At 44.8% G+C, this 24,651-nt stretch overlaps 1 protein-coding gene across 1 annotated transcript in view; it reads right to left on the minus strand.

Annotated features, from left to right (window-relative positions):
* cenpe (centromere protein E) overlaps positions 1 to 24,651 on the minus strand; it is a 174,222-nt gene that overhangs the window by 59,683 nt on the left and 89,888 nt on the right. Inside the window, exons 24-28 of the mRNA XM_072517648.1 lie at positions 21,903 to 22,106; positions 19,247 to 19,424; positions 11,652 to 11,785; positions 7,775 to 7,885; positions 4,285 to 4,410 (exon numbers count right to left, since the gene is read on the minus strand). Coding sequence (XP_072373749.1) covers positions 4,285 to 4,410; positions 7,775 to 7,885; positions 11,652 to 11,785; positions 19,247 to 19,424; positions 21,903 to 22,106 — 753 coding nt within the window. The remainder of the gene's footprint in view (positions 1 to 4,284; positions 4,411 to 7,774; positions 7,886 to 11,651; positions 11,786 to 19,246; positions 19,425 to 21,902; positions 22,107 to 24,651) is intronic.

Consider the following 24,651-nt stretch of genomic DNA (forward strand, 5'->3'; position numbering starts at 1 on the left):
GCCGGTTAAAAGATCGTGGGTGTTCGCGCACCTCAGGAGCTTGGAAGCAGGGGTTGTCTTTTTGCAGGAGACACCTCCGTGTTAAGGACCAGGTTAGGTTAAGGACAGGTTTTTCACTCGGGGTTTGATTTGAAATCGAGGGGTGTGGCGATTTTAATGAGCAGAAAAATGGGATTCGTGAGTGCGAAGGAGGTGAGGGATTAAGGTGGGAGATATGTGATTGTGAGTGGGGTATTGGAAGGCGTGAGTGGGTTATTGGAATGGGCACCGGTATTGTTGGTAAATGTGTATGCCCCAAATTGGGATGATGTGGGTCTTATGAGGGGGTTGCTGGCAGCAATCCCGGAATTGGCCACGTACCAGTTGATCATGGGAGGAGATTTTAACTGTGTCCTGGAGCCGAGGGTGGATAGATTGAGCCCCAGGTCGATGGGTAGGGTACGAATGGCAAGGGAGCTGGGGAGGTTCATGGAGTGGATGGTTATGGTGGATGCATGGCGCTTTCAGAACCCAGGGGGGAGTATTCCTTCTTTTCACACGTCTATAAGGTGTATTCGAGGATTGATTACTTTGTAGTGAGTCGGGAGATGTTAGTTGGGGTGGAGAGGGCAGAGTATGCGGGGATCGTTATCTCGGACCATGCACCACACTGGCTGGATATTCGGTTCAGTATGGGACGAAAGCAGAGGCCGGGGTGGAGGTTTGACTCGGGGTTGTTGGCGGATGGAGGTTTTTGTGATAAGGTGCGGTTGGCGATTAAGTATTATGTTGGCGGGCATTTTTTGGGAAGCACTGATGGCAGTGGTCCGGGGAGAAATTCTCATTTACGGTTTGTGTGAACAAGAAAAGGAGGGCAGAACATGACCGTCTAGTGAGCGATAGTGAGATAATTGACAGGGAATATTAGAGGGTGCCCACCATGGAGGGATTGGCGAAGAGGAAAAAGTAGCAGGGGCAATTTGACAGGCTGACAACGGGGTGGGTGGCAGGGCAACTGCGTAGGGCAAGAGGAGTGCAATGAGAGTATGGAGAGAAGGCGAGCCGCATGCTGGCGCACCAGCTGCGGAGGCAGGCTGCGTCCAGGGAAATATTGAAGATCCGGACTGAGGCTGGGGATGTGGTGTCAGAGCCAGGGAAGATAAATGAGGCATTTAGAGTATTACCAGGGACTTTATGAGGCAGACCCAGGAGGAGAGGAGGGGGACATGGGGTGGTTTCTGGACAAGTTGGAATTTCGCCAGATGGAGGAAGCAAAGAGGCAGGTGTTGGAGGAGTCCCTGGAGCTGAGTGAGGTGCTGGATAGCATCAGGATTATGAAGTCGGGGAAGGCCCCTGGGCCGGATGGGCACCCGGTAGAATTTTATAAGGAATTTGCGGTGGACCTGGCACCACATGTGTTGGGGGCGTTTAATGAAGCACTGGAGAAGGAGGAGTTGCCGAAGACGATGAAGCAGGCAGTAATCACGCTAATCCCAAAAAAAGGAAGGATCCGGTGGAATATGGGTTGTATAGACCAATATCACTATTGAACATGGATGGGAAAGTATTGGCTAAGTTGTTGGCGGGGAGGACGGAGGATTGTGTCCCGGGGGTGGTTGCAGAAGATCAACCAGGCTTTGTGAAGGGAGGCAGCTTACGAGTAATATAAGACCACTGTTGAATGTGGTGGTTAATCCGTCGAGAGCTCTGGTATCGGAGATGGTGGTGTCCATGGACGTGGAGAAAGCATTTGATCGGGTGGAGTGGCAGTACTTGTTCGAAGTTTTGGGAAGGTTTGGGTTTGGGCTGAGATTTGTGGCATGGGTGCGGTTGCTGTATGTGGCATCATGGGTGCGGTTGCTGTATTTGCTGTTTGCATTGGCCATAGAGCCATTGGCGATGGCTCTCAGGGGGTCGGCAGAGTGGCAGGGGATAATGCGGGGACAGAGGAAGCATCGGGTGTCGCTCTATGCCGATGACCTCTTGCTGTATGTTTCGGATCCGTTGGAGAGTATGGGAAGGATTATGGGCCTGTTGGGAGGTTTGGAGGGTTCTCGGGATACAAGCGGAATGTAGGGAAAAGCGAGGTACTCCCGGTGAATGAGCTGGCACTGCAGGCTAATTTAGGGGGGATGCCAGTTACAGTAGCGAGGGATAGGTTTAGGTACTTGGGGATTTAAGTAGCGAGGGAATGGACGGGGCTCCATAAGTGGAACTTAACAAAGCTGGTGGTGGAGGCCAGGGAGGATATTAAGAGGTGGGATACACTGCACTTAATGTTGGCGGGTAGGGTCCAAGTGGTGAAAATGTGCAATAATCATGGGTTTGAGCCGGGGGGGGGGGGAGAAAGGAGAGATGGATAGTGTATACAGGAGGTGGCGGGAAGTGAGGCTGGTCAAAGTGAGGGGTTTGTATTTGGAGGAAGGGTTCGCCAGTCTGAGGGAGCTACGGGAGAGGGTAGAGCTGCCGTGGGGTAGTGAGTTCAGGTATCTACAGGTTAGGGACTTTGCACAAAAGGTCTGGAAGGGGTTCCCTAGACTGCCGGGACACACCCTGTTGGAGCGACTGCTGCTTCCAGATGTGGAAGGGGAGGGAAGAGTGGGTTCCATCAGGGGGGTAAGCAGATGAGTGTGAGAGGTATGGGCAGGGGCCAGCGAATCATGCGCACATGTTTTGGGGTTGTGAAAAATTGGGAAGATTCTGGGCGGGAGTGTTCGCAGTCTGAGCCAGGATAGTGGAGGAAGGAGTGGACCTGGACCCTTTGGTGGCGATATTTGGGGTTTCAGAGAAGCCGGAGCTCACGGAGAGGAGGAAGGTCGATGTCTTGGCCTTCGCCTCTCTGATTGCACGGCGACAAATTTTGCTGGAGTGGCGGTCGGCATCGCCACCGGGAGGGTAGCAGCATGGTTGGGTGACCTGTATGGCTTCCTGCGGTTACAGAAGATAAAGTATGAGTTAAGGGGCTCAGCAAGGGAGTTAGAGCAAAGGTGGGGGATGTTTGTGACAGTGTTTGAGGAGCTGTTCATCGCAGGGGGGTGGGTGATGGGGAGGGGGGGTAAAAAAGTAGATAAATTTGTACAAACTATAGAGTTGATTGTTGGGAAGAATGTTTCCCGGGTGTTTATTTGCTGTAACCAACTTTGATACAAGTTTGAATAAAATGCGTTTTTAAAAAAAAAAAAAAGCACTCCTGCCTCACAGCTCCAGGTACCTAGATTCATTTCCAGCCTCGGGTGACTGTGTGGAGTTTGCACTTTCTCCATGTTTGCGCGGGTTTTCTCTGGGTGCTCTGGTTTCCTCCCACTGCCCAAAGATGTGCAGGTTAGCTAGATTGGCCCCTTAGTGTCCAAAAGGTTAGGTGGGATTATTGGGCTACGGGGATAAAGTGGAGGCGTGGATTTAAGTAGGGTGCTCTGTCTAAGGGCCGGTGCAGACACGATTGGCTGAATGGCCTCCTCCTGCATAGTAAATTCTATGTTTCTAATATGAATGCAAGCTGGTAAGTAAAGCGGGACTGCAAGAGCTTCTTTAGGTGTGGGAAAAGGAAAAGATTAGCATGGAGAAAGGTGGGTCCATTACAGGTGGAGCCAGGAGAATTTATAATCGCAAATGAAGAAATGTGAATAAAGAAATAAAGAATATTTACGTTGTGTCTATCAGAGAAAGATGTAGAAAATCACCCAGAAATATATGAGGGAATCAGAACATAGAAAATACAGCACAGAACAGGCCCTTCGGCCCATGATGTTGTGCCAAACTTTTGTCCTAGATTAAGAACAAATTAATCTACACCCCATCATTCTACCGTAATCCATGTACCTATCCAATAGCCGCTTGAAGGTTCCTAATGTTTCCGACTCAACTACTTCCATAGGCAAGATTTGTGAAAATGAGGAACTGAAAGAAATTAGCATTAATAAAAAGAGGTAGTATTAAAAAATTGAATTGGATTGAAGATTGATAAATCCCCTGGACCCGATTCGGAACAGAATCATTTTTTAAAATATAAATTTAGAGTACCCAATTATTATTTTTTTCTAATTAAAGGGCAATTTAGCTTGGCCAATCCACCTAACCTGCACATCTTTTGGGTGAAACCCACACAGACATGGGGAGAATGTGCAAACTCCACATGGACAGTGACCCAGGACCAGGATTCAAATCCGGGTCCTCAGCACCGTAGTCCCAGTGCTAACCACTGTGCCACATGCTGCCCCTAGGAACAGAATCATGACGGATTGGTCAATTTTCTCATTGTAATTTCTATCCTTACATAACTGTAGCAAGTATTCAAATCTTCCAAACCTTTTCCTTCTCTTCATTTAACAAGTGTTCCATTTCAGACAGACTTCCTTTTAGCTTCACCTCCACATTTTGATTCAATTTTAGCTTGTCCTGTAGACTTCTCAGTTCTGCCTGGTTCTCTATACACTATGCAAAAAAAAAAATCATATTTCATAATATAGTGGACGTCATTTCTTAGGTTCTTGCATATGTATAAATCAGTAAAGGATTATTTGACAACATCACTTTTCCTATTGCTGGAAGGTAAATTTAAAATGTGCTTTTTGGTAAGTGTTAGGCTATGGTCATGATCTAAAAGATAAACCTTTCTCCTAATCCCATTAAACTTTACATGCTTCCCAGCACATATTTCAACATGTAGCAAAACAAATGATAAAATTAAATATCACCCAGGCACCCCAATTCTGTTTAATAATAAAGGAGGAGGGCAGATAAATCTGTAAGAAGTCTTACAACACCAGGTTAAAGTCTAACAGGTTTGTTTCGAATCACTAGCTTTTGGAGCACTGCTCCTTCCTCAGGTGAATGGAGAGGTGGGTTCCAGAAACAAAGATGGAATATGATACTTTGAATGCAAGTCTTTGCAGGTAATTAGGCCTGCAAGATAAATCTGAAACATGCTTATGTTCAAGTGTTAATGTTTTTCAATGCACACAAGCTAGTTGAATATACTGTTCATTTATCTTCGATAATCTCAGAACAAGAATGTGCTAAATTCAATTAGCTACTTGGGAGTCAATTTGTAAACCAATTCATTGGAATAAAACTTTTGATATATTATTGGAAAGTGAAAAATGGCTCTATATGGCGACTTTAAAAAAAATCCTTCCAATTAAGGAGCAAGTTAGCGTGGCCAATCCACATACCCTGCACACCTTTGGGTTGTGAAAATGAGGCCCACACATACAATGCGCAAACTCCACACGGACAGTGACCCGAGGCCGGGTTCGAACCTGGTCTGCAGCGCCTCGAGGCTGCAGTGCTAACCACTGCACCACAATGCTGTAGAATTCATAATAAACTGTGCCTTAGTGAAAGATGTGGGTCTGCAGAGACAGATGATGGATGTAGCTGAAACAAAAATGTATTCTGTGCAAACTGCAGTAACCACCCAAGGACAGGTGGGGGGATAAGATATGCAAACGAAGGATTGAAAATATTCGTTTTCTATTGGTCCACAAACCCCGTTTTCTATTGGCTAGAAATGCTGTCCTTTCATTGGTTTAAAATGAAAGTTTAACTATCATAATATCAGTGTGTTGACATGCAAATTGAGAGATTAGACTGCATCTGTAAACCTATGGGTTGAAAATGTTACATGTCTTACTGCTTTGCTCGACTCAGGCAGAACATTGCACTGAATCACACTGTTCTCCTTGTGCATAAGCAAAAAAAACTTTGATTAAAGAGTAATCGTCGTGCCTGCTTGCTAATTTCCACAATGCCACCCCTATATGGCGACTTTAGGGTATTTTACTTTGATTTGTTGAGTTGGGTTAATTTCAGAAGACAATGTTTCATGAACTTGGTTCAAAAGTAAACAGGAATTGCTCGAGAACCATTCAACATTTTGTCTTGACACAATTTATGCATTAACTTGCTGCAGATTCCAAATCCTTAATTCTGAATTTAAGCTAAATGCATTCAAGACAAAATGCAGTTACTATCTTCTTGAAATGATAAACCATAGCACTAATTAGTTTCTGGTGTGGAACCATGGAACATGTCAAACATAATAATAATCGCTTATTGTCACAAGTAGGCTTCAATGAAGTTACTGTGAAAAGCCCCTAGTCGCCATATTCCGGCGCCTGTTCGGGGAGGCCGGTACGGAAATTGAACCCGCGTTGCTGGCCCTGTTCTGCATTACAAGTCAGCTGTTTAGCCCACTGTGCTAAACCAGCCCCTAATATCAGAATTTGAGGGGATAAAAAGAGAACCTTCGGCCACTCGTGCCTGCCAGCCATCAAGCGCTTTTCTATTCTAATCTCATTTTCCAGCATTTGGTCTGTAGCCTTGTATGCTATGGTGTTTCAAGTACACATCTAAATGCTTCCTAAATGTTGAGGGTTCTTACCGCGACCCACCCTTTCAGGCAGTGATTTCCAGATTCGCACCACTTATTAGATGAAAATATTTTACCTCAGAACTCCTCCCCATTACTTTAAATCTATGCCCCCTGGTTATTTACCCCTCTACTAAGGGGAAAAAAGTTTATTCCGAGCTACCCTATTTATGCCCTTCATAATTTTGTACACCTCAATCAGGTACCCCCTCAGCCTTCTCTACGCTAAGCCTAACAAACCTCTCTTCATAGCTGAAATTCTCCAGTCCAGCCAACATTCTGGTGAATCTCCTCTGCATCCTTTCTAGTGCAATCTCAATTGTGGTGACTGGAACTCTACACAGTATTCTAGCTGTGCCGTAATGAGCATTTTATACAGCTCCATAACAGACCAATAAATGCTTATGGAAATTTAACATTTGTTGTGGGCATGAATGTTAAAATAAATGCAGATTCCAAACCTAAGCAAGCATTGCCCATAATGACTCCATGTGGCCTGACAGGAGTTCATGAGACAGTAAAATTTGACTAACCAGAATGTCAGTTTCAAGGCTGGCTTAAATACAAGCACACTGGAAAGTTGCAAATAGAAATCTTCTGGAAAACTTAAAATGGTTTTAGCACCTGTCGATACACAGCCAAAACCTTTCAACGAGATACAAGAACTAAATACTGATCTGCTAAACTAAAGTCAGACTGGAACATGGTGTTTGAAATACTGAAGGGGCTGTTGAAATTGCAATTAATACCAAGGTTAAGCAGTTGCTTCAAAAATACATGAAAGGCAAGTTGAATAAACCAATTCCCTTTTTGAGAACAGCCATAGCAGTAAAAAGACCAACAAAACCTAGAGTTCTTTCCTGAAAGGGAAATTCAGTTGTTTGAATATCATGCAATTCTCGCAAATCAACTTTCGTTTTGGTAAGCAGTAATTTTAAAAACCTATTGGCATCAACTCTGGTGTGAAGTTTAGATTAAATCGTTCACAGCTTTCCAGTTAACAAAAGATAATGGTCAGAAAGACAATACAGTATATCCCAAGAAATATGGACTTTTTCTATATCAATATCAATCTTACAAAAATGTTTGCAACAGGACAAATTGGCAAATTCACAAAGCAGTATGGTACACCCAAGAAAACCAGCTATATCATATGTTGTCGTCAATACCGGAGGACTGACAGATGATTACGGTATTATAAAAGACGGAATTGGAGTAAAACAATTTCTTTAAAGTATTATTCTATCGATGGATCATTGGGCTTACTTTAGATATCTGGACAAGAGAAAAATAAAAATATGAAATATCCAAAATGGAGTCAAATAGCCAATTGTAACAATAGAGACTATCAAACTACATCTTTCCACCTAACCATAAGTACATCGCAATTAATTTCATAGTAAAAACATGAAACACTTAAATTACCATGTCAATATTTTCTTGAAGGTCGCTCTTCAACTGCTCCCTCTCAGTTCGAAGGTCCATCAATTCTTGATGCAGTGCCTCCTTCTCACTGCTGAGTGACTCACGGTTCTTCTGAAATAAGAGAAGCTGTTCAGTTAAATCCTCCTTCATCAAATCTTGGTTGTGTTTCCACCTTAATGCTCACATTCAAAGTTTTTGTCCTGGTCACAAAATGCATACCCAAATTCACATTCCGCATCCAAAATGTTCAGCAACATAAGTAGTTTATTACTGCAGTTAAATATTTAGCGATCCATCTATGAACATTAGTGTTGAGAGGATCACATGAAAATCCTTTCGCATTTGTAATCAAAAAAGGAATTCCCTTGTGCCTTGGCAATAAATAGGCTTGTTTTTTTGTAAAATGGTGGTCGTGCAGTATCTCAGTTCTGCAACACCCAATCCCTAGTTTGAACTGTAGGGAACTACCTCTGCAGCAACTAATTCTACAACTAATCTTTTCCTAATTTATCTATTTAAAATGTGTAAAATCAAAGTGGCCAAAACGTGCGACTTAAGAATTTTATGAACGACGACACGGTGGGTGGCACTGCTGCTTCGCAGTGCCAGGGACCCGGGTTTGATTCTGACCTTGGGTGATTGTGTGGCGTTTTCATGTTCTCCTCGTGTCCGCATGGGTTTCCTCCAGTGCTCCCCAGTCCAAAGATGTGCAGGTTAGGTCATGGGAATAAGGCGGGATAGACAGTGGCATAGACCTAGTTAGAGTACTCTGACGGTTGGTGCAGACTCAATGGATCGAATGGCCTCCTTTTGCACTGAAGGGGATTTGATCATTCTATATCAGCTCACTTCATTCATACCTTTTGCTTTTTATCTTTCAGCTCACTGTCAATTTTGGAATGGGTACAATTTTATTTTTATGGAGCTCTTATTCACTCAGTCAAAAGAGCCACAAATCTTTGGCATTATGCACATTGTGGTAACTTGACATCACAAAGCAGGTAGCCGAATGAGTTGTTTAACAGAAGAAACTTCAACAAAGTGTGATAATGACAGTAATTCAGCAGACAAGTAATAATTATGAAAATAGGAGCATTAGTAATACAAATGTTGCTTATAGGTCATCCTGTTACAGACCAAAAAACCTGCAAAAGCCCGCACATGCTCAGAACCCTCAAGATCCCAGTAAAACAATTACATAGGAGAAATGCTTATAAGGACACTGCAACACAATCTGAAAAAAGAAATTCTACTGCTCCACAACATTTTTGCTTCACTAAACTGCCACACTTTTCATCCAACATCCAGTTATTTTGAACTGAAATTTGCTCTAAATAGTGCAAAGGCTGAAATCATTGTCCTCTTTGCCCACTCCAAACTCCGTTCCCTAGCTATCAACGACAACCGTCTTCCTGGTAACAACTAAACTGGATTGTTTGAAACCGTGGCATCATATTTGACCCCAAGGTGAACTTCCAACCAGACAGCTATCCTATCTGAGGCATGATGATGGCTTGTGTAATGAACCGAAAAAACCTGGTGCATAAGTAAATAAGCCTCAAATTATTATAAGTCATTTTTAGAAGAGAATTTTGAGTGCTTTAACTTGCATCAGGTTTAATAGTGCTTCTTGCAGCCACTGAGGGAAGGGAAGTGGTTGGCGATCTGGTCTACAGTCTACCTTTATCTTAAGTAAAAGCAACTTTCCATTCATTTAAAGTGCACTTTAGATAGTCCAGTCAACAAACCCCACAGCATTTCCTCTGGTGCATTTCAGTGTCATACCCTGCACAAAGGAAGAGATGGTGATGGTTGAAGATCAATCATCTCAGCTCCAGGACACTACTGTAAGAGTTCCTCAAGCTAGTGTCTTAGGCCCAACATCTTCAGCTGCTTCATCAATGACCTTCCTTCCAACAGGAGGTCAGAAACGGGGATGTTCGTTGATGACCTCACATTCAGCATTATTCGTGACTCCTCAGATGCTGAAGCAGCCCATGTCCAAATGCAGCAAGACCTGGACAATATTCAGGCTTGGGAGAAGTGACATGTAACATTCATGCCACATGAGTGCCAGGCAATGACCACCTCCAACAAGAGAGAATCTAACCAACGCCCATTGGCAGGATCACCACTGATTCCCCCATTATCAACATCCTGGTTGATAAGAAAATAAACTGATTAGCCATATAAATACATAGCTACTAAAGCAGGTCAGAAGATAGGAATCTTCTGATGATTAATGCATTTCCCTACTCTCCAAATCCTGCAAATCAGGAATGTGTACTTGCTTGAATGAGTACAGCTCCAATACTCAAGAAGATCAATACTATCCAGGACAAAGCAGTTCACTTTGTGCTACAGTGGGTAGCGCAAGTGGATAGCACTGTGGCTTCACAGCGCCAGGTCCCAGATTCGATTCCCTGCTGGGTCACTGTCTGTGCAGAGTCTGCATGTTCTCCCCGGATCTGCGTGGGTTTCCTCCGGATGCTCCGGTTTCCTCCCACAGTCCAAAGATGTGTAGGTTAGGCGGATTAGCCGTGATAAATTGCCCTCAGTGACCAAAAAGGTTAGATGGGTTATTGCGTTACAAGGGTGGGGTGAAGTGAGGGCTTAAGTGGGTCGGTGCAGACTGGATGTGCCGATTGGCCTCCTTCTGCACTGTATGTTCTATGTTACTTGATTGGCATCCACCCATAATCATTTATTCCTTCCACCGTCGACACAATGACAGAAGTGCAGCTACAACATGCACTGCAAGAACTAACCGAAGTTCCTTAGGCCAGGCACTGTCAAACACAGGGGCGCGACCCGTGGGTGGGTCGTGGGCGGGTGTTGGGAGGGTCTCGGAGCAGTCCGACGCGGCGCTCCCGATCGCGCAAATCCGCGCGCAACAGCCGGCTTTTAATAATGCCGGATGCGAGCGACCTTCAAAACGGCCAGGAACAGATAAATAAATATTTGCCCGCACTGCGCATGCGTGCCCGATCATCGGTGCGCATGCACAAGCATACCGATGATCGGGCACGCATGCACAGTGCAGCCGCATTTTTTGTATTTGGCCGCAGCCTTTTCTTTTCAAGTTCGGGGGGAGGGGGCAAAGGGACCCCATCTTTGTCAGCAACAAACAAGGTTAAGAGAAAATAGTGGGCCGCGCAGGTCGGTCAGTGTGGGCTGCGCAGGTCGGCTGGCGTGGGTTGCGAAGGACGGCCAGGTGGTAAAAATGTGTCCCCGGAGAAAAAGTTTGAAAAACACTGCCTTAGGCTACACCTTCCAAACCCATGACAGCTACCAGCTTGAAGGACAAGGGCAGTAGACGCATGGGAACACCATGAATTGGACGTTCCGCTCCAAGCCATTCACCATGCTGACTAGGAAATATATTGCTGTTCCTTCACTGTCGCTGAATCAAAATCTTGGAACTCCTTCCCTAACAGCACTGTGGGTGTTCCTACACCACATGGACTGCAGTAGTTCAAGGCAGCAGCGCACCACTAACTTCTCAAATACAATTATTGATGGGCAATAAACACTGGCCTAACCAGAAACCCCACAATCCAAGTGCACAATGTTACCCCAGCAGTCCCAGATTTTAGAATTTGAAAACCTTGGAAACCTACTTTTTTTCCTCAAGACAAAATAGTCTCTGCATTCTTGTTTTTGTTGAAAAATGCCTCTAAAAATATAATTCACTAATGTAAAACTTCAGTCACTGCCGAAGGGAGATTGACACTTTTATTCCAACACAACGTACAGTCTACAAGAAATTTCACATCAGTCACGACCAACATGATCACTAATTAGAACACAATTTTAGAAAATTTATATTATAAATGGAGAAACTTACAACAAATTAAAGTTGCTCATTTAAACTAACCTGTTGATGAGACATGGATTGTGACATTGCCAGCTCTTCTTTGGCTTTTGTTACTACTTGCAATTTAATCATTAGCTCTTTTTTCTCTTCATTAAGTAGTTTCAGATTTTCTGAAGCTTTAGAATATCTATCTTCTAACAACAGAAAAATTGCAATAAATTAATCAAATAAATTATTCAAAGATGCATCCTTCTATACCATGCACCTTGCTCAACGTTTGCAATTCTTGTTTTAATAATTAATAAATGGCAGATAATTTGGTTTTGCAGTGAATAAATCATGTTGCAAATAAAATACCCCAGACACAATATTAATTGCAATAAAACACAAAATTAAATAAAGTTGGTGCTTGGAAACTGAGCTATGATAATTCACAAATTTTTTTATTTTTTTTTGAATAAACATTTTATTGAGGTATTTTTGGTTTTACAACAACAAAATAAACAATGCACATGAATCTATAAACATGGTGCACAAGCCGTCCTCCTCCCTTACAGGTCCCACCTTTATTAACCCCCTACTCTAAGCTAAACTGACCCCCCACCCTCTTCTGCTGACGATTAATTTTCCACAAGGAAGTCGACGAACAGTTGCCACCTCCTGGCGAACCCAACCGTTGACCCTCTCATGGCGAACTTGATTTTCTCCAAACAGAGAAAGCTAGCCATGTCTGATAGTCAGGCCTCTGATTTCGGGGCTTTATGTCCCTCGGCCCCGTTGATGCTGACAGGGGTGTGTACAGTACTTTGCTTCCATAAGACATAGGAGTGGAAGTAAGGCCATTCGGTCCATCGCGTCCACTCCACCATTCAATCATGGCTGATTTCAACTCCATTTACCCACTCTCTCTCCATAGCCCTTAATTCCTCGAGAAATCAAGAATTTATCAACTTCTGTCTTAAAGACACTCAACGTCCTGGCCTCCACCGCCCTCTACGGCAATGAATTCCACAGACCCACCACTCTCTGGCTGAAGAAATTTCTCCTCATCTCTGTTCTAAAGTGACTCCCTTTTATTCTAAGACTGTGCCCCCGGGTCCTAGTCTCCCCTGCTAATGGAAACAACTTCCCTACATCCACCCTATCTAAGCCATTTATTATCTTGTAAGTTTCTATTAGGTCTCCCCTCAACCTCCTAAACGCCAATGAATATAATCCCAGGATCCTCAGACGTTCATCGTATGTTAGGCCTACCATTCCTGGGATCATCCGTGTGAATCTCCGCTGGACCCGCTCCAGTGCCAGTATGTCCTTCCTGAGGTGTGGGGCCCAAAATTGCTCACAGTATTCTAAATGGGGCCTAACTAATGCTTTATAAAGCTTCAGAAGTACATCCCTGCTTTTATATTCCAAGCCTCTTGAGATGAATGACAACATTGCATTTGCTTTCTTAATTACAGACTCAACCTGCAAGTTTACCTTCAGAGAATCCTGGACTAGGACTCCCAAGTCCCTTTGCACTTCAGCATTATGAATTTTGTCACCGGAAGTCAATTACCAGCAGCAAAGTACTGTACACACCCTTGTCAGCATCAACGGGGCCGAGGTGGAGATGGTTAGCAGTTTCAAATTCCTAGGGGTGCACATCTCCAAAAATCTGTCCTGGTCCACCCATGTCGATGCTACCACCAAGAAAGCACAACAGCGCCTATACTTCCTCAGGAAACTAAGGAAATTCGGCATGTCCACATTGACTCTGATCAACTTTTACAGATGCAACATAGAAAGCATCCTATCAGGCTGCATCACAGCCTGGTATGGCAACTGCTCGGCCCAGGATCGCAAGAAACTTCAGAGATTCGTGAACACCGCCCAGTCCACCACACAAACCTGCCTCCCATCCATTGACTCCATCTACACCTCCTGCTGCCTGGGGAAAGCGGGCAGTATAATCAAAGATCCCTCCCACCCTGCTTACTCACTCTTCCAACTTCTTCCATCGGGCAGGAGATACAGAAGTCTGAGAACACGCATGAACAGACTCAAAAACAGCTTCTTCCCCACGGTCACCAGACTCCTAAATGACCCTCTTATGGACGGATTTCATTAACACTACACCCTGTATGCTTCATCCGATGCCAGTACTTATGTCGTTACATTGCATATGTTGTGTTACCCTATTATGTATTTTCTTTTATTCCCTTATCTTCTCATGTACTTAATGATCTGTTGAGCTGCTCGCAGAAAAATACTTTTCACTGGACCTCGGTACACGTGACAATAAACAAATCCAATCCAATCCATGCTAATAATATCCGTCTCCGGGTTACCAGGGAAACAAAGGCCAGAACGTCTGCCTCTTTCTCTTCCTTGATTCCCGGATCTTCCGACACCCCGAAAATGGCCACCTCTGGACTCGGTGCCACCCTTGCTTTTAACACCGTGGACATGCCATCTGCAAACCCCTGCCAAAATCCCCTAAGCTTTGGACATGTCCAGAACATGTGGACATGGTTCGCTGGCCCTCCCGCACACTTTGCACACCCATCTTCCACCCTGAAGAATCTGCTCATCCGGGCCACTGTCATGTGAGCCCGGTGAATGACCTGGAATTGTATAAGGCTGAGCCTGGCACATGTTGTGGACATGTTGACTCTACTCAACGTGTCCGCCCAGAGACCATCCTCTATCTCTCCTCCCTACTCCTCTTCCCACTTGCGCTTCAGCTCCTCAGCCTGCGTCTCCTCTGACCCCATAAGTTCCTTGTAAATGTCAGAGACCCTCCCTTCTCCCACCCTCCCACCCACCCACCCCCCTGGAAATTACCCTGTCCTGTATCCCCCTTGGAGGTAGGAGCGGGAAGGTTGAAACCTGTCTACGTACAAAGTCCCGTACCTGCAGGTACCTGAATTCGTTGCCCCTTGCCAATCCACCTTTCTCCTCCCGCTGGTGGAGTACCGTGCCGGGAACGGCAGAGGCGCCGTTATCAATGCCACTAAACTGGTGCCCTTACATTAAGCCGCCTCCATATGCTCCCATGCCAACCCCCCCCCCCCCCCCCCCCCCCCCCCCCCCCACCCCCCCCCCCCCCCCCCCCCACCACCCTCTTCCTGATCATGTCTCTTTTCGCCGCCCAATAGTAGTTACTGAAGTTTGGCAGCGTCAGCCCACTCTCTCGCCGGCTCCGCTCAAGCATCACCTTCCTTACTCGCGGGGACTTGCCCGCCCAGACAAAGACAGTGATCATTTTGTTGACCCTTTAAAAAAGGACCGTGGAATAAAGATGGGGAGACACAAACATAAACAGGAATCTCGGAAGGACCGTCCTCTTCATCCTCCCAGCTAGTGACAACGGGAGCGCGTCCCACCTCCAAAAATCGTCCTTCATTTGGTCTACTAGTTGGGCCAGATTTAGTTTGTGCAGCCATTCCCGTGCCACCTGGATGCCTAGGTACTGAAAGCTTTCCCCTACCACTCTAAACGGCAGCTCCCCCAGTCGCCTCTCCTATCCCCTCGCCTGGACTGCAAACATCTCACTTTTCCCCATATTTAGTTTATACGCCGAAAACCGGCCAAATTCCCCCCGAATCCTCATGATTTCTTCCATCCTCTATTGGGTCCGATACATACAGCAGCAGGTCGTCTTCGTAAAGCAAGACTCTGTGCCCCCCCCCCTCCTAGGTGACCAGCCCCTTGAGGCTCTCAGTGCAACTGGCAGCGGCTCTACGGCTAACACTAACAACAGTGGGGAGAGGGGGCATCCCTGTCCCGTGCCCAATGCCGCCTAAAATAGTCCGATGTTGTTCTATTCGTCCGTATACTCGCCACAGGAGCCTGATACAGCAACCTGACCCAGTCAATAAAGCCCCGCCCAATACCTCCCACAGATATTCCCATTCTACTCGATCAAAGGCCTTCTCTGCGTCCATTGCGACCACTACCTCCATCTCCCTACCTTCCGGGGGCATCATGATCACATTTCATGGCCTTCTTACATTGGCCACCAACTGCCTTCCCTGAACAAACCCAGTCTGGTCCTCCCCAATAACGTCCGGAACACAATCCTCAATCCTTTTTTTTTTTATAAATATGTTTTATTGAAAATTTTTTCCCAAACAACAATTTTTCCCCTCTTACAAAGCAAACGCAACAATAACAATACAGAAATTTTTAACAAAACACAAGTAACAAAACCCCATTATCTTTGACCCAAACTAAACTAAACCCCCCCTTCCCCCTGGGTTGCTGTTGCTGGTCATCTGTCTTCCCTCTAACGTTCCCCTAGGTAGTCGAGAAATGGCTGCCACCGCTTGGTGAACCCTTGAGCCTATCCTCTCAGGGCAAACTTTATCTGCTCCAGTTTAATGAACCCCGCCATATCATTTACCCAGGCCTCCAGTCCGGGGGTTGCGCCTCCTTCCACATGAGTAGGATCCTGCGCCGGGCTACTAGGGATGCAAAGGCCACAACGTCGGCCTCTTTCGCCTCCTGCACTCCCGGCTCTTCCGCAACTCCAAATAGAGCTAACCCCCAGCCTGGTTTGACCTGGGCCTTCACCACCCGCGAAATCACTCCCTTCCAATACCCTTCCAGTGCCGGGCACGCCCAAAACATATGTGCATGGTTTGCCGGGCTCCCGCCACACCTCCCACATTTGTCCTCCACTCCAAAGAACCTGCTCAATCTTGCTCCCGTTATGTGTGCTCTATGTAGCACCTTAAATTGAATCAGGCTAAGCCTGGCGCTTGAGGAAGAGGAATTTACCCTGCTTAGGGCATCAGCCCACATACCCTCCTCTATCTCCTCCCCTAGTTCTTCTTCCCACTTTCCTTTTAGTTCGCCCATTGACTCCTCACCCTCTTCCCTCATCTCGGTAAATCTCTGACACCTTGCCCTCTCCGACCCACACCCCTGAAAGCACCCTGTCCTGTATCCCCATGTGTCAGGAGCAACGGAAATTCCCTCACCTGTTGTCTAGTAAACGCCCTCACCTGCATATATCTCAAGAAATTTCCCCGGGGCAACTTATACTTTTCCTCCAATGCGCCCAAGCTTGCAAAAGTCCCATCTATAAATAAATCTCCCACCCTCCTAATTCCCAACTGGTACCAGCTCCGAAATCCTCCATCCATTCTTCCTGGGGCGAACCTATGGTTGTTCCTGATTGGGGACCCCACCAGGGCTCCCCGCACCCCTCTCTGTCGCCTCCACTGTCCCCAGATATTCAATGTTGCCTCCACCACCGGGTTCGTGGTAAACTTTTTAGGTGAGATCGGTAGCGGCGCCGTCACCAGCGCCTCTAAACTCGTCCCTTTACAGGACTTTCTCTCCAGTCTTTTCCACGCCGCTCCCTCACCCTCCATCATCCATTTACGTATCATTGCCACATTGGCGGCCCAATAGTAATCGCCCAAGTTCGGTAGTGCCAATCCTCCTCTGTCCCTACTACGCTGAAGGAACCCCCTCCTTACTCTCGGAACTTTCCCTGCCCACACGAAGCTCGTGATGCTCCTGTCTATTTTATTAAAAAAGGTCTTGGTGATTAGTATAGGGAGACATTGAAATACAAATAAGAACCTCGGGAGGACCATCATCTTAATTGCTTGCACCCTGCCCGCCAGCGATAGAGGCTGCATGTCCCACCTCTTGAAGTCCTCCATTTGTTCTACCACCGTGTCAGATTAAGTTTGTGCAAGGTTCCCCAGCTCCTAGCGATCCGAATCCCCAGGTATCGGAAGTTTCTTTCCACTTTCCTTAGAGGCAAGCCTTCTATCTCTCTACTCTGGTCCCCTGGATGTATCACAAATAATTCACTCTTCCCCATGTTTAGCCTATACCCCGAGAAATCCCCGAACCCCCTCAAAATTCGCATAACCTCTATCATCCCCCCCGCTGGGTCCGACACGTATAACAATAGGTCATCCGCGTATAATGAGACTCGGTGTTCTTCTCCCCCTCTAATCACCCCTCTCCATTTCCTGGAGTCTCTCAACGCCATGGCCAGAGGTTCAATTGCCAACGCGAACAACAATGGAGACAGCGGGCATCCCTGTCTTGTTCCCCTATATAGTCGGAAATACTCCGATCTATGTCGACCTGTAACTACGCTTGCCGTTGGAGCCCCATAAAGAAGTCTAACCCAGCTAATAAACCCGTTCCCAAACCCAAACCTCCTTAACACTTCCCATAAATACTCCCACTCCACCCTATCAAATGCCTTCTATGCGTCCATTGCCGCCACTATCTCTGCCTCCCCCTCCACTGGGGGCATCATTATCACCCCTAATAGTCGTCGCACGTTAACATTCAGTTGTCTCCTCTGGGAGCCCAGCAATTCTCAAGTTCTGCCGGCGGGACCTATTCTCTAGGTCCTCCACCTTCTCCAGGAGCCTTTTCTGTTGGTCTCTCAGCATTCCCACCGCCAACTCCACCGCAGTTTGATGATCCTCCTGGTCAGCCAGCGCCTTCTCTACTTTCTGGATCCAATCTAAGCTCCAGCCACGCAAATGACTCTTTAATCGGTTCCAAGCAGTCCCGCTTCTGCTTGGCAAAGCCCTCCTGGGTAACTTGCATCAGCTGCTCCGTTGACCGCTGGGTCGACAAGCCAGAGGTCCAGTCCTCCACTATGCTTCCTCCCACTGCAGCTTCAGCCCAAACCTTCTGTTCGCCTGTTTCTGCCTTTGTGAGTACTTCTAGTCCTCCTCTCCATGCACCGATGTGGGAATCCAGTCCGCAATTGCCTCTGTCATCAATTTTCCAATTCAAGTCCGGTAAAAAAAATCAGGGGAAAAGGTCCAAAAGTCTGAACCGAGCGAGGGCCATCAAATGTGCGACTTATTCCTTCATAGCCACAACCGGAAGACCGGACAATTCACAAACTTAACAACATAACTGCAATTACGAATTTAATTCCAGCTGCAGAAAGGTTACGTTGATTTAAATTTGATTTTAAAATATTCAAAAATGAAAATAATGGCTTGCATTTATACGCATTGTATCCTAAAAGAGTAAGGTTTGTTCATTACAATGAATTCTTCTCCAGTGTAGGTGGGCGGCAGTCATTATGCACAAGCAGAACCTCTTCAGCAATGAGCTGAATTTACAATTAATATGCCTTTGGTGTTGTCAAGTGGTGAAAGAATGAACATTGGGCAGCTTGCTACTTGCTCCTTACTCTAGTCAATTCAACAGATCATACCCAGAAATTTTACAAAATCCTCAGATTTTGTTCAATGCAAAACGCCTACTGTAGTCTTACACTGATGAAAGCTTTCTTGTAACAGGTGCAACACAGGTCTAGGGTCGATAGCTAAATTATCAGTTACTTGCATCTTGGAACAAAATAGGAAGTGAAGATTAGCCTTGCTTACTATTAGCTGTCATGTCAATTAACAGGCCAATGAGCGGGTTGATGTGCAATAATCAATGACCCAGCAACTACCACAATGCTTTCCATTGGCACTCAAACTGGCAAACTTCCTGGCTTTAGCCAGCTCCCTATATTATGGTCTGGTGGTGACAGGTTTCTGATGTGCAATGTGAAAAGAACTTCAAATTATTAGCCTCAATATATTAAAATGACATAATAGGTGCAATTTTACAAATGACATTCATAACTTAGCCTACAGCTCAGATGAGAAATGTCTCAATCTCACCAATTTCCTTCTGCTTCTGAAGCTCCTGCTTCAGTTGCTGTTCTTGCTCTTTAACCTGCCTTTCCTTGTCTTCAATATCATACTGAAATTGCGCACATTTAGTCTTCTCTTCTTCAAGCTTTGTGGAGTGCAGATCTAATTCCTTTTTAAGATTCGCCACCCTACACTGCATTTCAGTCTGCAGAAAGTACATGAAAACAGACAGATATTCATTTATGTCTAAATTAAGGATTTAAAATAAGGATTAAACAAGGATAATTAGCATGCCTTTGCTCCGGGTGATGTAGCCTACATGGACTTCAGCAAGGTATTTTGACAAGGTCCCTTATGGGAAAATGATCAAGGTGGTAAAAGCCCATGGGATCCACAGCAATTTGGCAAATTGCAGAGGCACTTATGACAATCTACCAGTCTTCCTTAGACACCGGGTTTGCGCCAGAGGACTGGGGAATTGCAGATGTTACATTCTTGTTCTCGTTGGAGTTCAGAAGAATGAGGGGGGATCTCATAGAAACTTATAAAATTCTAACAGGACTAGACAGGGAAGATGTTACCAATGATAGGTGTGTCCAGAACCAGGGGTCACAGCCTGAGGATTCAGGGCAAACCATTTCAGACAGAGATAAGGAGACACCTCTTCACGCATAGAGTGGTGAGCCTGTGGAATTCATTACCACATGAAGTAGTTGATGCTGAACTTTGAATATATTCAAGAGGCGGTGGATATAGCATTTGGGGAGAATGGGATCAAAGACTATGGGGAGAAGGCAGGATTAGGCTATTGAGTTGGATGATCAGCCATGATCGTGATGAATGGCAGAGCAGGCTTGAAGGGCCAAAAGGCCTCCTCCTGCTCCTATCATCTATGTAAAAAGGGGTCCAGGGATAAAGCTGGCAACTACAGACCAGTCAGCTTGCCTTCAGTGGTCGGAAAATTTCTGAAGTCTATAGTTTGGGACAAAAGTCACTTAGACAAGTGCAGGTTAATGAAGGAAAGCCAGCATGGATTCACTAAGGGAAAATAATGTTTAACCTTCTCTAGATGTAAAGAGAAGGCTGGTAAGGACTATGCTTTTGAGGTGGCGTATATGAATTTTCAAAAGGCTTTTAACAAAATTTGTTCTCTAGATGTGGTCGTCGCTGGCTGAACCAATTGTTGCCCATCCCTAATTGCCCTTGAACGGAGTGGTATGCTAGGCCATTTCAGCGGAGGGATGAGTTAACTGCATCACATTAATACTGCGCCACACAACAGACTGGAGCAAAATTCGAGCACATGTAATAAAAGAGAAAGTAGGCACTTGGATGTGAAATTGGCTGAGTGGCAGGGAACAAAGTAGTGATAAATGGTTGATGTTCAGATTGGAGAAGATTTATAGTGGCGTTCCCCAGGGGTCAGTTCGGACCTTGTTTTTTCTTGCATAGATTAATGACCTAGACAGTGGTATTCTGGGCACGATTTAAAAATTTGCCGATGATGCAAAGATTGGAAACATTGTCAATTGTGATGAGGTAGGTCCTGAACTTCAGGAGGACATAGATATGTTGGATGGCTAAGTGGCAGATGAAGTTCAATGTGGAGAAGTGCGAGGGGATATATTTTGGCAGGAAGAATATGGAGAGACAGTATAAAACAAAGGGAGAGTTAAGGTACAGGAACAGGCGGACCTTGATATCATTCAATATGGCAGGGCATGTTAGAGCAGTTAATAAAGCATGTAGCATCTTCGGGCTTTATTAACAGGGGCATCGAGTACAAGAGTAAGGAGGCCATGTTGAATTTGTATAAAACACTTAGGCCTCATCTGCGCATCATACCAGAGGAAGGATGCAAAGGCACTGGAGAAATTTCAGAGGGGATTCACAAGAATGATTCCGGGCATAAAGAACTGTAGTTATGAAGATAGATTGAAGATGTTGGGACGATTATCCTTGCTCCATGCAGAAAAGAAGGCTGCAGGGAGGGTCATGGTAAATGGGACAGTGAGAAACTGTTCCCACTCAAAAGCATCAAGAACTAGAGGGTACAGATTCAAAATAATTAGTGAAAGGTGCAAGTGATGCGAGGAATAAATGTTTCAGTCAAAGGGTGTTTGGAGCATGGAACAAACTTCCTGGGAGGGTGGTGGAGGCAGGTTCAATCAAGGTATTCAAAAGGATTGCTGTCTGAAAAGTATGTGCAAGGTTACAGGGATAAGGTTTGGGGGGGGGGGGGGGGGGGGGGGGGGGGTTAAGAGAGAGACTAGGTAGAATGCTCTTTCAGAAAGCCAGTGCAGACTCAGAGTAAAGAAAGGAAACTGCAACACTTAGCTTCAATTTAAGAAAACTGTGCAACAATTTTGTCATAAAAGGAGCAACACCATTTGACAATGGAGTTCTCAAAACAGAGAGGACAGAAGAAAGCAGGGCAATAATGGTAATGCCGTGTGCATTTTAATTTTGTTTTCATTGAAGTGGTAAATGTATTGTTCAAGGCCATTTTCTTACATCCAAATCGGTTCGCTACAACCATTTCTTATTCTAGAAAGAATGCATGAGACTTCCTGATGAGAAAATATCACATTTTCCTTCATGAGCTTTAAAGCCCCTCAGGATTAACATTAATAGGTTAGTGACCCAACCATCCAACAACTAGATCTAACATTTATTTTACTACCTGCTGTTCAGTTATCAAATTTTCCTGACGTTCCCTCTCAGATTGGAGACTGGCAAGCATTTCCTGGAGTTTGTTCCTATCCTGGGCAATAGCCGACATTTCTCCATGCAAGTTCTCAAGATTTTCAACATTTTCTTCTTGATATGCCAACAAATTATCACGTTCGGAGGCGACACCATTTCGTTCTTCTGTCAGCTTTAGAACCTAGGTTCATATTCAAGGCAATAATCATTAGCTTTCACCGAATAAAAATGTACTGGCAGGTTGCTCTCTATCTCCACAAAAATTACCTTCAAAGCTACCCAGTTTCACCTGTAATTATCAAGATCCCCACACAAGAGTTCACAGCCTCACCTTGCAAGAACTTGTCGACTATGCTGTGCCCTTCCCTTTATTAACAGAGATTTTAGTCACCTTGCCTTTGCTTCGAGATTCTTCTCCTGAACTCTTTCACTGAACACTTCTGTAGCTTCAAGAGACTCCTCAGTTTACCTTTTCTTTGTGGATTTAGTCACCTACTCTACTACTTAATTGACTGTTGCTCTCACAATGATATGCTAATTTACTTTTCTAACACTAAGAAGCATTATCTAAATGCAAATAGCTGTTCCGCAACAAATATACCAAAGTTATGATAACCTAAACCTTAATTTTAAGTATAATTTCTTATTTCATGATGCTCAATTTATATTGGCTATAAGTCACGTAACACTTGCCCAGTTTTCCTGCCCGACGAGATTAAAAGGTTTGTAAACTGACATTGCAGATGAGTGCAACCCAGTTATTACATGCACCGCTAACAAATTTTCACCCATCCACCCATTGATTTGCACTCCATTTCGAATTTCAAAATCAGACTAGAGAGAAGGGTATGTTAAGAGAACTAATCACTGATATCTAAACAGGTTCAATTATTTGCAGAAAACATTTTAGCTTTTATTAACAGATGCATACAAATGAACAGGTTCTGAAAATTGTCATAAGTGCATAAAATAATCAAAACCAGAACCAACATGGGCATTAATTAAACCACAAGAGTATAAAAACAATGGCAAACAAACTCGAAAAAGTAAACGGCAGAAGAAAATTATTGCAAGAACCCTTTATTTGGTGGGCAACAATGCTAAATCGTGTCAGAATATTATCAGTACTCAAATTTTCACAAATTACATTGCTTGAAGGTTCAATAAAAAATTAAAGGGAACAAGGAGGGAAAAAATATTTGAATTGGCAATAAAGGCAAGAACATAATAAATAGGAACAGGAGCAGGCTACAGGCTTCAACTACACTTTCCCATTTGTTCCCCATAACTCCCAACTCCCCAAAAAACTATCCATCTCAGCCTTCCGATGACTCAGCCTCCACTGCTCTCTGGAGTAGGGAATTCCATTCATAACTCTCCAAGAAAGTCCTCCTCTACCTGTCTTGAGAGACCCATTTTCTGAAACTTTGTTTCTTAGCTCTGGATTCCCCCCCACAGAGAAAACATCCTCTCAGCAATTACCTGGTCATTCTTCTGAACTCCAATAAATATAGTCCCAATGTACTCAACTTTTCATCATAAGACAATCTCTTGATCCCAAGAATTACTGTGGAAGTAGTTGAGTCGGAAACATTAGGGACCTTCAAGCAGCTATTGGATAGGTACATGGATTACGGTAGAATGCTATAGTGTAATTAGTTTGTTCTTAAAGGCAGCACGGTAGTATTGTGGATAGCACAATTGCTTCACAGCCCCAGGGTCCCAGGTTTGTTTCCAGCTTGGGTCACTGTCTGTGCGGAGTCTGCACATACTCCCAGTGTGTGCGTGGATTTCCTCCGGGTGCTCCGGTTTCCTCCCACGGTCCAAAGATGTGTAGGTTAGGCGGATTGGCCATGATAAATTGCCCTTAGTGTCCAAAATTGCCCTTAGTGTTGGGTGGGGTTACTGGGGATGGGGTGGAGGTGTTGACCTTGGGTGGGGTGCTCTTTCCAGAAGCCGGTGCAGATTCGATGGGGCGAATGGCCTCCTTCTGCACTGTAAATTCTATGATAATCTTGGACAAAGGTTCGGCACAACATCGTGGGCCGAAGGGCCTGTTCTGTGCTGTATTTTTCTATGTTCTATTAGTCTTGTGAATCTTCTGTGAACTGCCTCCAGTGCTAGCATATCCATCCTTAAATAAGGAGGCCAAAACTGTGTGGTCTCACCAATGCCCTCCACAATTGCAGACTTTTGTTACTTTTATACTCAATCCCCTTTGCAATAAAAACAAATATTTAAATTTCCTTCCGAAGTACTTACTGTACATTCCTAACTTTATGTTTCATTTATGGAGGTACCCAGGTTTCTCTGTACCACAGCATTTTGTAGGCTCCATTGAAATAATATTTTGCTTTCTTATTCTTCCTATCCAAGTAGACAACCTCCCATGTTCTCACATATTCCCATCTGCCTTTTTTCCTCCGCTTACCTATATTCCTTTGATGTGGAGATGCCGGCATTGGACTGGGGTTAGCACAGTAAGAAATCTTACAACACCAGGTTAAAGTCCAACAGATTTGTTTCAAATCACTAGGTGAATGTCAGGAAGGAGCTGCGCTCCGAAAGTTAGTGATTCGAAATAAACCTGTTGGACTTTAACCTGGTGTTGCAAGACTTCTTACTATATTCCTTTGTAGATGCTTTATGTTCTCCTCACAACTTGCTTTTCCAGCTATCTTTGTATCAACAGTAAACTTGGCTACAATACACTCAGCCCAAATCTT

The sequence above is a fragment of the Scyliorhinus torazame genome, chromosome 9 (genome assembly GCF_047496885.1).
Source record: "Scyliorhinus torazame isolate Kashiwa2021f chromosome 9, sScyTor2.1, whole genome shotgun sequence".
In the NCBI taxonomy this organism is placed as follows: Eukaryota; Metazoa; Chordata; class Chondrichthyes; order Carcharhiniformes; family Scyliorhinidae; genus Scyliorhinus; species Scyliorhinus torazame.